This window comes from Scyliorhinus torazame, chromosome 4 (assembly GCF_047496885.1).
Source record: "Scyliorhinus torazame isolate Kashiwa2021f chromosome 4, sScyTor2.1, whole genome shotgun sequence".
Taxonomy (NCBI): domain Eukaryota; kingdom Metazoa; phylum Chordata; class Chondrichthyes; order Carcharhiniformes; family Scyliorhinidae; genus Scyliorhinus; species Scyliorhinus torazame.
The window spans coordinates 127837749-127850674 of record NC_092710.1 but is presented as its reverse complement, the minus strand read 5'-3'; the positions used below and the strand labels follow the sequence as shown (position 1 = coordinate 127850674).

Here is a 12926-nt window from a genome sequence, read left to right as displayed (position 1 = left end):
GGTAAAATCAGCAGGGACACTAACTGCATCCCTCACCTCAAACATCCTGCAGGAGGAACATTGCACTCCCTTCCCTGCCATTCCTCTAACTTTCTACCAAGATCTGGCTAACAACTAAATTAAATTTTTTATAAAAAATAATAATAATATAATAATATATGGTACTTACCTCAGACCAATGGATTTCCTCTCCACCAGAATTTATTGATGAGGGTCTTCCCAGACGTCCGTGGGTCGACTTCCTGTTCCCGCCTAAAACACTAATTTTTTAAAAAATAAAAAATTCTCAGCTCCTGCTGAAATTGACTAACCAGCCAGCTCCAGTCCCGCCGAAATCGACTGGCTCTTTTTCTGGCTCTTCCCATCTTCTGGATATTCCTGTCTCTCTGAAGCAGACCCTTCCACAGTGGGTTCCATGACTGCATGGCCGGTAAACATTGCAAATGGCCATTGATTTTGGCGGAACAGGAAGATTTCCACCGGCAGCCAAAGGTAAGCCATCTCCATTGCCGGAAAAGCTGTCCCGTGGAGGGGAAAATTGTAGCCCAAAGTCAAAATTCAACATTTTTTAAATGTCCCTGAAAAATTCCCAACTTAAGTAATGAGGCTGCACATTTCTATTGTTTAATTTCCAGTGTCAGAGACGTTGTTTAGCAGCGATGAACAATTAGCACATTGTTAAAAGGACACTTGTCCTAAATACATGCGGTGGGTTTAATTCATAAATGCAAAGAAATCCAATAACTTCACAGCATTCTGTGCATGTGAGGAAGACCGATAAAGTCATTTTGCAAAGCTAATGATGGTTCAGCATAAGTCAGTTTGTTTGGTATTTAACTGCACCTCTGCTCCTTGCCTGAAGATGTTATTATCACTGAAGTCAAAATAATAGTGAGCACCTTTAGTTTCATATCGATGGCAAATTCTGGCCTATTGTTTGGGCTGCATTGGATGTGACCTGATGTGTGTGGGGAAAAAAACAGAACACTTCGTATCTGGAGCCCATTTTATCCAAACTGAAATTTGTCACAGTCTGACAAGCTCAAGGAGCAGATGTTCGAGGATGTTTGGAGGGGGGAACAAGTCATGCTGCTGTACATGAGAAGTGATTTTATATTACTGATGTGGTCATCCAGAACAGTATCTGTTAAGCTTGAGCAGATAGCACACCACAGTGAGCTGATAATGGAGTAAGTTGGGAACACCTCGATATGATCACACCTCAACGTTCTAAACTCAGGGGAGTACAAGCCCGTGTATGAATGTAACTTGTCCCTTTAAGTTTTGTTTCATTCTGGTGAATCTATGCTGTAACCTTGCCAGGCCTGTAGGAGCATTTTCAAGGACTGAATATTGAGCTAGCTTTTACGTGGGGTTCCTACCTCTTAGTTACAGCTCCGCTGAACACAAATACCTTCAAACACATCAACTCTGGTTAAGACGGCTTTACTTTCAAGCTTGGTCAACGTTCGAGAGAGAGTGATTTGGATAACTGACAAAACCACTCTACTTTAGACTGGTTCAGGTGCACCAATTCTGCAATTTCCAAAAATCAATAGCCCACCCCAGTTGGACTCGATCCAATCCTTGGAGCTGTCAATTTTATCTTGACCAATGAAGTTTACTTTAAGCAGTATGATGACTGTGATCAGCTCATGATTTAACCCCATCCTGCTACCTGTTGTTTTTCCAAGACTCTTTATCCATTGTGACTTGTTTTTCTCCCATGACCGTATTACTTATCTCAGCCAGTTCCTGCCCACCTCATTGTTCTTCTGGGTGCAGGATATTGAAGTTGGTTCCTCTTTGCACCATGGATTGTCTGAGACAGGATGTTGGGGCCACTGGCAAGAACTGCTTACTGAGCTGACTGTCTTATGACTGACCACACTATTTCTGTCTGATTCAGTTTGTCTTAAAAACATGGGCAGGTTAGCTAGCTTAAATCCCATCATGCATTGTGGCCACTGCATTTAGCAAGAGTTTAAATGCTTGTTACTGCTATGTTCTAAAAATACATCTTTAATGGTTAATAATGATTACTGGGTATACTTTCTATGATTAGTCTCAATCCTCAATAAACTAACATATGTAGAACTATTCTAGGGTTATCCTAACTATCTGGTTTTAAGGGATCTTATCTCAGGACCCCCACCCCCTTCAAGGTCATTATATTTTTCTTAAGGTGCAGTGCCCAAAACTGATGTAATACCCCAGATGGGGAGCAAGGTTGTGGACACCTGAAGTATAACTTCTCAAATAAAAGTATAATGCTGTGAATGCTGGAAATCTGAGCTAAAAACAGAAAATGCTGGATAAACTCAGCCTGTCTGGCAGGATGCGAAGAGAGAAACAGAGTTAACATTTCGGATCTAAATGTCCCTTCTACAGAAGGTTCCGCAGAAGGGTCGGTCAGCATCTGTAAAGGGAAATGACAGGATATAACGATCAATTGTCCTGATTTTTATATATATTTTTTTAATTTTAGAGTACCCAATTCCTTTTTTCCAATGAAGGGGCAATTTTAGCGTGGCCAATCCACCTAGCCTGCACATCTTTGGGTTGGGTACCAGGAACCCAGCAACATGATTCACAGAGGGAGCCTTGACCAAACTCTTGGATGGTGTGCAGCAGAGGCGGGATTCCCGCTATCACGGTCGTTCAGATATCCTTCGAACAAGGTCACCACCCCCGTCTGGCAGGCAGTGGCAGCCTTAATCAGTGCTAGCTGTCTGCCGAAGAGGATGGGACAGCAGTCACAAGAAAGTGAATTACTTTCTTTGTGTGGCCAGGCTAAGTCTGCCTCATCCAGTCTCCTGCCATACCCGCTTACACGTTCAAGGTGATCTCTCACCCAACAACCTCTTAGGTTGCCAGGACCTAACATGCACTCCGCACGACCACCAGCCCCCTTCCCCCTCTCCAGTCGCTCCTCTGCCCTTCACATCCATGCTCCCACTCAAGCCAGACCTCGTCACCATCTGAACTGCCAGGACTCCTGCCTACACTCTCCCCATCTGTCTCATTGCAGAACAAATTCGAGCATAATAGGCCTGAATGGGCGCCACCAGCCGGAGACATCTGTCAGCTCAGATGACTCATGCTCTGAGAGAGCCATTGAATTAGCAGGAGAGATGCAAGACTGCGCCTGCACAGAGGGTGAATTTGGGGGCAGGAGACAAAAGTGTGGACCCTCCAGTCATTCCTCAAGCCTCACATGAGTCAACTTTGTGGCTTCAGTTATCACCTGCGTTGCACTAATGTCATCCTCCTTCCTTTGCTGGGCAATCGGTCAAGCAGTCAGGATTATCCACATACCCCTTGGAGATGACACACACAAACAACTCCGAGGGAGATATCTTTGTCACCACAATCGAGAAGGCATCAGAGTTGTCACCAGCGCAGATACTCACACCTTGGTGGGAGTAAGCAGTAGGCAGGCCTCTGGGTCACTCACTGCTGAGCGACTCAAATCTGATGCTCCTCAGCAGGCGAAGGCTGGGATGTCCCAGGCAACCGGCACTTGGAGGGATGCCTGAGCCCAGGACTCTGCTGAGACCCTGGTGGATGACCTTCCCCTGGGCCCGGTAAACCCAGAGCTGCTAGAGCTACAAAGGCAGAGTCATGATCAGCAGAAAGGGTTGACAGCATCCCATCTTGGAATGTAAGGCCAAATGCAAGCCCATCGCCATCTATCCGAGGCGATGTTGCCATCACACCTATGCAACGAGATGAACACTGCAAGGCTGGCGTCTGTAATGGAGGCCTTGGTGCAGGAGGTCGCGGGGGATGTCCGTTCCATGGTCCAGCTCATGATCCGCATGAATGAGGGCCTGAGAGCCACAGTGCAGCATTTCAACTGCATGGTGCAGGCACTAGTGGGAGTCCACCAGAGGATGGTAGGGATTCTGGATCTCACTCCAGCTGCCCCTCTACGTCGTGGAGTTGCCCAGGAGCAGCAAAGGGAAGAGGGTCGGCCGGATGGCAATCTGGGGTCCACCGCCAAGGAGATCCTTGGAATGTCCAGCCCATCTGACACCCTCCTCCCTGTGAGTGACAAACCTCCAGCCCTGCACACCGAGGACGGTAGCACTGCAATACCCGTGCAGCCCAAATATCATTCCCCAGGGTATGCCCGCCAAGGTCTTCTCAGGAAATGGGGCGTGGATGGAAGCAGGCTGCCTCAAACCCAGTTATGGATCCTGGGGATACACCTCGGTGCAGTGGGGGGGGTGAGGAATAGTAAGAAACTACAAGCACCTCGTGGGTACGGGTGAACCCCGGCACTAGAAGAGATAGGCACCGTTGTAATATTGCTCTTGTATTAAACACCACTTTGTTCACCAGAAGATTCTCCATGCTGTCATTTCATGGCACCGTGCTTCACAAACCCCCGTGCACACTTGGCACTTCATCCACATGGAGTATGAGAATGGCAATGCCAACCCAACCCCCACCACCCCCTCACCCGGCTGCATCAAAGCTCAGTGATGAGGCGGCAATGGGCTATCAAAGTGTTGAGGGGGCTATCCACCTTGAATATAAGCTGGAGGAAAACACCCGGACGCCTGACCTCAGAGGGGGCTGCAGTGGATGAGATATGTCATGCAGCCCCACGATAAGCCTGTCATTGGCTGGATCCATTCAGCTCTGTCAGGCAGGAGTCAGACATATCACTGAGGGTGAGAGGAACACTGCTTTGTCCTCAATGCAAATCATCGTTGTTCTCCTGCAGAGTATGGCCACTATCTTTAGCACCCTGCCTATGAATGTCGCTACTGCTAGCACCACATTAATCTGATGTTACACCCCACGGTGGGAGAGCTCTTCACTCCCTCATCCTGGTCATCCCTGAAACAAGAGGCTACAAGGGCATCCCTAGCTCTTCGGCCCATGTGAGCCCTGGCCATCGCCAGAGGTTTTTCACTCTCCTCCTTTGCATTTTGACATTTGCCACCCTCTTCAACCTCCTCCTTAGTCGAGGAGCTGTGTTGATGTCCCATCTCCTCTGTGTCCAGCTTTCCTCCCATCTGCAGCGCCAGGTTGGGGAGAGTGCAGCAGACCACAATGAGGCTGTATTGGAGGCACCCCACAACCGATCCAGGCACTGGAACTGCATTTTGATCAGTCCAATCACCTGCTTAACCGGCGCACATGTTGAGGTATGAGCCTCGTTGTAGCGAGTCACCGCCTCAGTTTGTGGCCTCTGCCATCAGCCACCTTCTGAGTAGTTAACCATTGTCCCCGAGGAGCCACCCCCTCCTGCCATTACTCCCGCAAAAACATCTGGGATGTGAGAGTGACTAAGATGAAAACGTCATGGATGCTTCCCAGGAAACTGGCACACATCTGCACATCGTGTGGTCACAAACGAGTTGGACATTGAGGGAGTTTTATCCCTTGTAGGTCATTAATGATGCCACATGATTCTATGAAGATCTCAGGACCACGTGGTACGGCTGATAAGTGGGCAAAGCCCATCGCCCTGGCATCCTGGCTCACCTGATCCCAGTCCAAGTTTATATATACTTGGGCCCTCGCCAAAAGGGCATCTGTAGCCTCCCTTATTCATTTGCGTGTGCCTGCTTTTGAAATGCCACAAAGGTCACTCATGCTGCCCTGAAATAAGCCGCTTGCATAGAAGTTCAGAGTGATGGAAAATTTAAGGGCCACAGGCCTTGGGTATCTTCCTATTCCATGTGGTGCCAGCTGTTGTGAGTCGTGGCAAAGGTGGTCCATCGTCTCCCGGAACAGTTGCAGTCTTCTCCAGCACTGAAGCTTCGACATCTACATGCAGGATGTCCGACATCGGAAGACTCTTTGCTGGTAGTGTCTCTTACGAGGCTCCACTCACTATCTGTGGTGCTGCTCCTGGTATAGCTATGTGCACAGATTCCCCCCTCCTCTCGGGGTGCTGGTCCTAGCCATGAGCAACGGCTTGTCGATGTCTCTGCTGTTGCTCGATCGCTATGAGCAGAATAGCCAACTAAACTGGCTCCATGATTCTCCTGAATCATACACTGAAAAGTAGAGAACAGCAATGTGAGTGCTGAGGATTTCTGACAGAGCCCTGATGCCCCAATCTCCACCCCTCTGGGATATCCACCCATGCACCTCCCCCTTAGTGAATGCTTTCCCACTAAACCTCAAACCCTTCCCTCTCACATCATAACTACTTCCCTCCTGTTCACTCTGGTTGCCCATAGATCAGGGGTGTGGGGCAGAAGTGCAAACAAAACTGTAACAAAACGTTTTTGAATAACTAAAAAGGGAGTGCCGTCTAAAACAACTTATATACACATGGTCCACAGGTTCTACAAGGCTGCAAAAAAGGCAGGCATCCTGGGAGCCGGTTTAAAGGGACTGTTGCGTGCCCTCCACCCTTGTTCCCTGAGGATTCCACCATAGAGGGACCTACACTGGGGACCTCCACCACCAGATGGCAGCAAGCCAAGCCAAGGCATGTCTGAACAATGGGCGAGGGCAAGGGATTGAAAAGTGGGCAGCAGCATCCCACACAGGAGACTCCCTCCTTGCTCTGCGAAAGGGCATGGAGGGCATTTCCACAAAGCGGCTAGTGCTCAGCTTCGATCCTGAGAGGGGGGTTCCGGGGCTTGGGGCAATTATGAAACTGTCCGAGCAGGGGTCCGCTCAGGCGGGAGTCCACCACACTCAAGACCACGAGTGCCATCGGGTCCGAGCATGGCGATTTTAAGGTTATGGATAGTGTTGGATGCAAGCTGGACGTCCACCGCAGTGCGACATGCCAGCACGCAGAGTGTCATCCAGCCCACTCCTCCGCCAACCAGCATACCCCTTAGTCCCTCTGGCAGACATAGTACGTCCCTTTGACTGCCAACAGAAATGGTGGAAGGGTGGATCCCTGACGACAGCCACTACTCCAGACAGAGGAGAGTTGCAGTGCGAGGCGACTATGTTCCAGGCTTTCAGTAGCTCTGGTAAAAGATGGGCAAAGCCTGCAAGGAATTACGAAGACCCATCAGGTCTGTGAACAGGATCTGCATGCCATCGTTCAGGCTGTCCACCTGGCAGAAAAAATACATCGCCTGACCACCCTCCCTAAGCGGGAGACTCAGAACCTCAGCAGTGACCCAGTGCTGTCTTTTATCCCAGAACAGTACGAGCATTCTCTGGAACTTTGTGACAAAGTCAGGGGAAAGGGTCAAAGTAAGCAGCCAGTATCACAACAGGAGGCGATCAGTTGGTTTATGACCAGAACTCGGCCCTTGTAAGACAGCACTCGGAGCAGTCCTGTCCAACATTTCAGGCGAGCGGTGGTCTTGGCCTCCAGCTCCTGCCAATTCACCAGCCAGGATTCCTCAGCCAGGCATAGTTGGATTCCCAAATAGAGAAGACTGGTCTGAGCTTTGGGAGGGGGCCCATCTGCCATGGACTGACCAGGAGTCTGAAACACCTGGCCCAGTTGATCCTGGCAGGGGATGCAGCGGAAAACATAACCTGGCTGTTCTCATTGATGGCTAACACAGGCTCAAAATCACGCCCTCTGTTGCTCTCCTGATTGATGCTGGCAAACCCGCTGAGTTTTACCAACGTCCTTCCTCTTTGTTTCCAATTCCAGCATCCGCAGTGTTTTGTTGTTGATTGATTTATAAGTTGCTGATCCTCTCTGGTTTTCCAGAACCTGCTGCTCAGGGCTTTTTCCTTATTGATTGATCCGCCCATGGATTGTGAGTGTTGCTGACAAAACCTGATTTATTGCCCATCCCTAATTCCCCTTGAGAAGTGAGTTTTTTTTCCCTCCATGGAGATGCAGATGTGGAACAGATTCTGAACAAAACCAGGACAAGAAAAGACATGCATGATCAAATACTATACAGAATACAATGATCCCTGTGCCACAGAGCCATGAGAATATCATTTGTGCAATGCAGTGGATAGAATTCAGTAGAATTAAATGACTTCGAGGTTGGCTGGACAATCTTTGCACTTTTTAACAAGTGACTAGTTGGAGATTGTTTCAATCTTACCAAGTTAAAATGGGTAAATTTTACCTGGTCTCTTCCTTTTCTAATTCTATATTTTCTTAGGTTCTCACTGGGAAGAGAGCTTGAAAGCAATGTCCTGCCATCTTGTAGAGGATGGAGCATATTTGTCATACCTCCAGACTGGAGTGCAGTTGGACCCTTGCCTGATCTGTATATGAGGGGTAATATTGCCCCCTTGAATGAAGCAAGTCCCAGATGCCCAGTTTTAATTTTTTTTTATGGACCCCAATGTGCCATATTCAAATGGAAATTGATGCAGGAAGGCATTTGAATTTAGGGCTCACCAAGAAGGAGGTATCAGAAAAGATCCTCTTCAACCAAACTCCCTTCCCAGTGACAGACCAAACGCTGTTCCACATCCCCTTTGCAGGGCTAGGTATTCCGGTCGTACAGGTGCTGATGTAAGTTCCCGACAGTGCTGTTTATTTATACAGGTGCAAGGTTTTGGGAGCTTGGCCACTGTGGATGGTTGTCCTTCTCCTCTGTAATTTTCATTGTGCACTATCTGCATTTCCAAGCTCAGCTGTTTAAAATGCAAGCAACAACACTTTGATTCACCAACGGCAAAGTGTAATGGCATCCCCTTCAGAACTCTCCTTCTCTTTCAGTGCCTTGTCGTGGAAATCTGACAGAACGAAGAGGCACCATCCTCTCGCCAGGCTACCCAGAGCCATATGGTAACAGCTTGAATTGCGTGTGGAAAATCACAGTAACCGAGGGAGCAGGTATTCAGGCAAGTCGTTTATGTGTAGAAAGAACACGTTATGCTCCAAGTTCACAGGACCCTGCAGCCACCTATGCAGAACACTTCTTTCAGATCGCTGGGTGATATAATTTTTGTTTTTATTCGTTTAATGTCTGTTAATTTAATTTTAGTTGGAAAGAAGGGAAGTTGGATCTGAATTACAAAAGTAATACTTTATAGAATCGCATGGCTTGGGAGTGTGATTGTTGAGCAATAGTTTTTTATTTGATCAAATATAGATGTTATGGTGACAACAGATATACTGGTCAATATTATACCAATAGTAAGATTAGTCAATCATTGTAAAATACATCTCTAAACTTTGGACAATCCGTAACCAGATTAAATGCTGAAAATAAGGAAGTTCCTCGAATTGGTGCAAATGAAATATTGGGGTAGGAGTTCTTGATTTCCAGGGGGGTCGGGGGGGGGGGGGCGGTCACCACTGGTGAGAAGTGCTGGAAACTCCCACCCTTGATATTTGATTCACAAAATATAAGAGTATGTTTAGTTTTTGCCCTTATGTAGTTTGTGTCAGATTTAAATACAGTGAGCTGATGACACCGTGCAGTGCTCTGGATTTTACTGCAATTAAATACTGATTTTGTTGAATAGATTCAAGTGATAACCTTTGCCACAGAGCATAACTGGGACTCCTTGGAAATATATGATGGTGGAGATGCAACTGCGCCAAGACTTGGGAGCTTCTCAGGTAAGAAATTAATACCACATATCTTGTGTTTCCTATTTTAAATCAGAAGAAATAAGATCTGTTATAATGTTATTCATCCTTCCTGGAGACCAAATGCAACAAGAGTGGCACAGTGATTAGCACTGCTGCCTCACAGCGCCAGGGACCTGGGTTCAATTCCAGCCTCGGGTGACTCTCTGTGTGGAGTTTGCATGCTTTCCCCGTGTCTGCGTGGATTTCCTCCGGATGCTCCGGTTTCCTCCCACAGTCCAAAGATGTGCAGGTTAGGTGGATTAGCCATGCTAAATAATCCCTTAAGCATCAGTGTCAATTAGCTGCTTATTCAACTATCTTCTCAACAAACTGCCGACCAAGTATCTTTTAATTTTTAAAAAAAATTAATTTATTTTTCTGTGCTGTTCCTTTGTTTCTGTCCCTTAATGTCCCAAAAGGTTAGTTGGGGTAACAGGAATAGGGCCTAGGTAGGGTGCTCTTTTAGAGGGTTGCTGCAGACCCAATGGGTCGAATGGCCTCCTCCTGCACTGTAGGCATTCTATGAAGAGCATCTTCTGCAGCCTTGCTGAAAATCTTTTCCAGATACTTTGATCTATTCCGGTCCCCCCTTAATCCGCACTATGCGAATGGAGTTATAAAATTACCTCTATTATTTTGTCAGGTAAACCAAATAAAAACAGGAGCAATGGCCTCAGCTGTGTTTTGGAGCCTGAAGGATCTGCCCTGCTCCATCCTAGTCCATTCAAATGAAGTACTCACCTTTGGGCTGTTCTTCAGCCTGAGTGCCACCCGATGCTGGCTGGAGCACTTAATCTAAAAATAGCAATTGGGGTCCTACACGTGTCATTCAACCCCAATTTCCATTTTAAATTGGCCTACCCACCTGACTCAACAGGCCAATTTGGCCCCTCAGCTGGAGACGCCTGGGAACATTGTCATGGCCACAGTAATGGCAATGCCAGTAGTTCATTGCCCACCATTTTTCAGGTGTTGCCATCCTCTTTCTGACTGATAGAAGGCCTAAAAGTTCCAGATCTCCAACTTTGCATTGCTTTGCTGTATGATACCCCCGCTGTTTGCATAACCAATTGTAAAGGAAATGATTATTTGAAGCTTTTGGAACAAACAGATATCATTTACCTAAGATCCTCTATGACATCAGCTTTTGATTTTATATTTTCTAATTTAAAATATTATTTGTTTCATCTCATGTCCTTGTCATTGGGTGGGCAGGGGAGTGTGCAGGCCGGCGGACAGAGGGTTCGGTAACAGGAGGAAGTGGTGATTCCAGTGTAAAATCTGTTCACCTCAACCTGTGAGCCACAAAGTTCATGAATACAGACAGCATTTGGTGTGAAGCCATACCAGGATAAGGGAGCAAGGTCTACTAAAGTTACCAACAGTGAAATATAGTGAAATGGAGGTGAAATAGAAGACAAGGATGCAGTCATTTCCTATCTGTTCCTCAGCCCAGTAAAATACAACAGTCTCCGCTGTTCTGTTGCTAGTATTGCCACCTTGGCCGCTACAAAGAGACCGAGATAAGGAATGTGAACACTTGAGTAAACCCTCTCCAATTGTGAACTATCAATACAACTCTGCTTATGAAAGGAGTCAAATCAGGATATCATTCTTTATAAGATAGTTGGATTGAAAGACGATTTTCTTTTCAGGGACCACAGTTCCAGCCTTGTTGAACAGCACCTCCAATCAGCTCTACCTGCATTTTCATTCTGACATCAGCGTGGCAGCAGCTGGCTACCACTTGGAATACAAAAGTAAGTAAAGCACAGCATTTATGCTGACGGATACCAGCAGCAGAGTGCACAACAAGTCTAATGTTTGGTCATGTAATTTATAACATTCTTGACACCTGTTTTAAAACAGTTGAATTTTAATTGTGTAGGTGTCATGGTACACTTCGACTTCTTGAGTAGAATACTTATTTTGCATCGGGTCCTTGAATTTGTTTTCATATTGAACAGTTGCACTCTTTGCAATATTGCCAGAACATTTCCTAATCTTGGCAGCACAATGGGGGTTTCGTTCTTATTCAGCTCCTCCAGGACCACAGTTTGAATCCAGCAGTGATTCCTGATAGCCACCTCTGCCAGATTGTCACATTGCAACATAATTTGTGTTCAGGGTATTCTCAATGCAGTTCCTGGAAAGAAGGAGCTCACAGCACCTGACCATCAATAACTGGGTACAAATCGACATGAAATTGTCAATGTCCACCATCTCAAAACCGTTAAGAGATGTGGAATATGGAAATTTAGTTTTTGCGCAACAATCATTTGGGGTAGATTTCCATGGCTGGGGGAGATTAGCAGAGAGTGGGGAGGGGGGTGGGGGGGGGGGGGGGGGGAGTTGCAGTTGGCACCATGCTGGGGTGAGACAGAAAATCATGCGGACCCATAATTGCAGAACCTCCAGCCAGAGCAGTGGTTGGGGGATGGAATTTGAGTGGGAGGTGGCAGTGCCTGAGCTGCAACAGGTGGATGTTCCAATCTTGTGGAAGACTGAGATGCTTGATGGAAATGGGGCCTGCGGGATGGTTTGGCCTGCCAGCATTTCCATGGCTCTCACAATGAAATCTCAGGGACCTGGATACTGCCAAGGTAACTGTCCAAGTCCACTGTGGGCTGCAAGTGAAACCCACCAGACAATCTGACCTGCGTGCTTGATCAAGAATGCCCAACCCCAAAAAGACTGCAAGTCGGCTAAATGGAATCGTTGCTCTGATTTCTTTGGATAGAATCCTCTCTAGCTTCCCCTCTCCGTGCTTGCAAGCACCACACCTTCCTTATAGCTGCTCTCCCCACCTCAAGGGAAAAAGTAATCTGTTCCGCAGCATTGACCTGACACACAGGAAAAATGAAATTCGCAGATATGTCCAGTATTTTTATTTAATTGTGGTGATATGTGACAAAGTATTGTTATCTGACAATGAACAACTTTCTTGAGTATCATCAGCATATTTTTGTCTGATTGTATCTTATTATTGGGTTTTGCAGCTTTTAAACAAGCTGACATTGAAGGAAGTTATTCATAGCAACTTAAGTTCCAGTGGAGCCCATTAGTACACAATTTAGTTTGGATTCATTAGAAGTAATTTGTTATAATGACACCAAATAAGTATGTAATAACGGCTGAAAAGCTTGGTGTCATTATTCTCCTATTAAATACTGCATGAAACTCATATTTTTTCAATCGCAATTAAAGGTTTAAATAATAAGTGAAGTCCCATTATATTTATCCTGCACTTGTGTGCATGTTTTCTGTGGCTGACTTAATTGACTGCTGAATATTTAAGATGTGCTGTCCATTATATTAGACGTAGAGTAGTTTCAGCAATATTTTAAATGCCACATGTATCTGTCAATGTGACATGCATTTTACCTTAAAACTGCGACTGGGTTGATGTGATCAACACCAAGTCAGACTG

At 46.5% G+C, this 12926-nt stretch overlaps 1 protein-coding gene across 1 annotated transcript in view; it reads left to right on the top strand.

Moving 5' to 3' along the window:
- Positions 1–12926, top strand: part of LOC140410474 (CUB and sushi domain-containing protein 1-like) — a 3392839-nt gene that overhangs the window by 2910679 nt on the left and 469234 nt on the right. The window contains exons 35-37 of the mRNA XM_072498599.1: positions 8636–8760; positions 9388–9484; positions 11152–11256. Of these exons, the coding sequence (XP_072354700.1) occupies positions 8636–8760; positions 9388–9484; positions 11152–11256 (327 nt within the window). The remainder of the gene's footprint in view (positions 1–8635; positions 8761–9387; positions 9485–11151; positions 11257–12926) is intronic.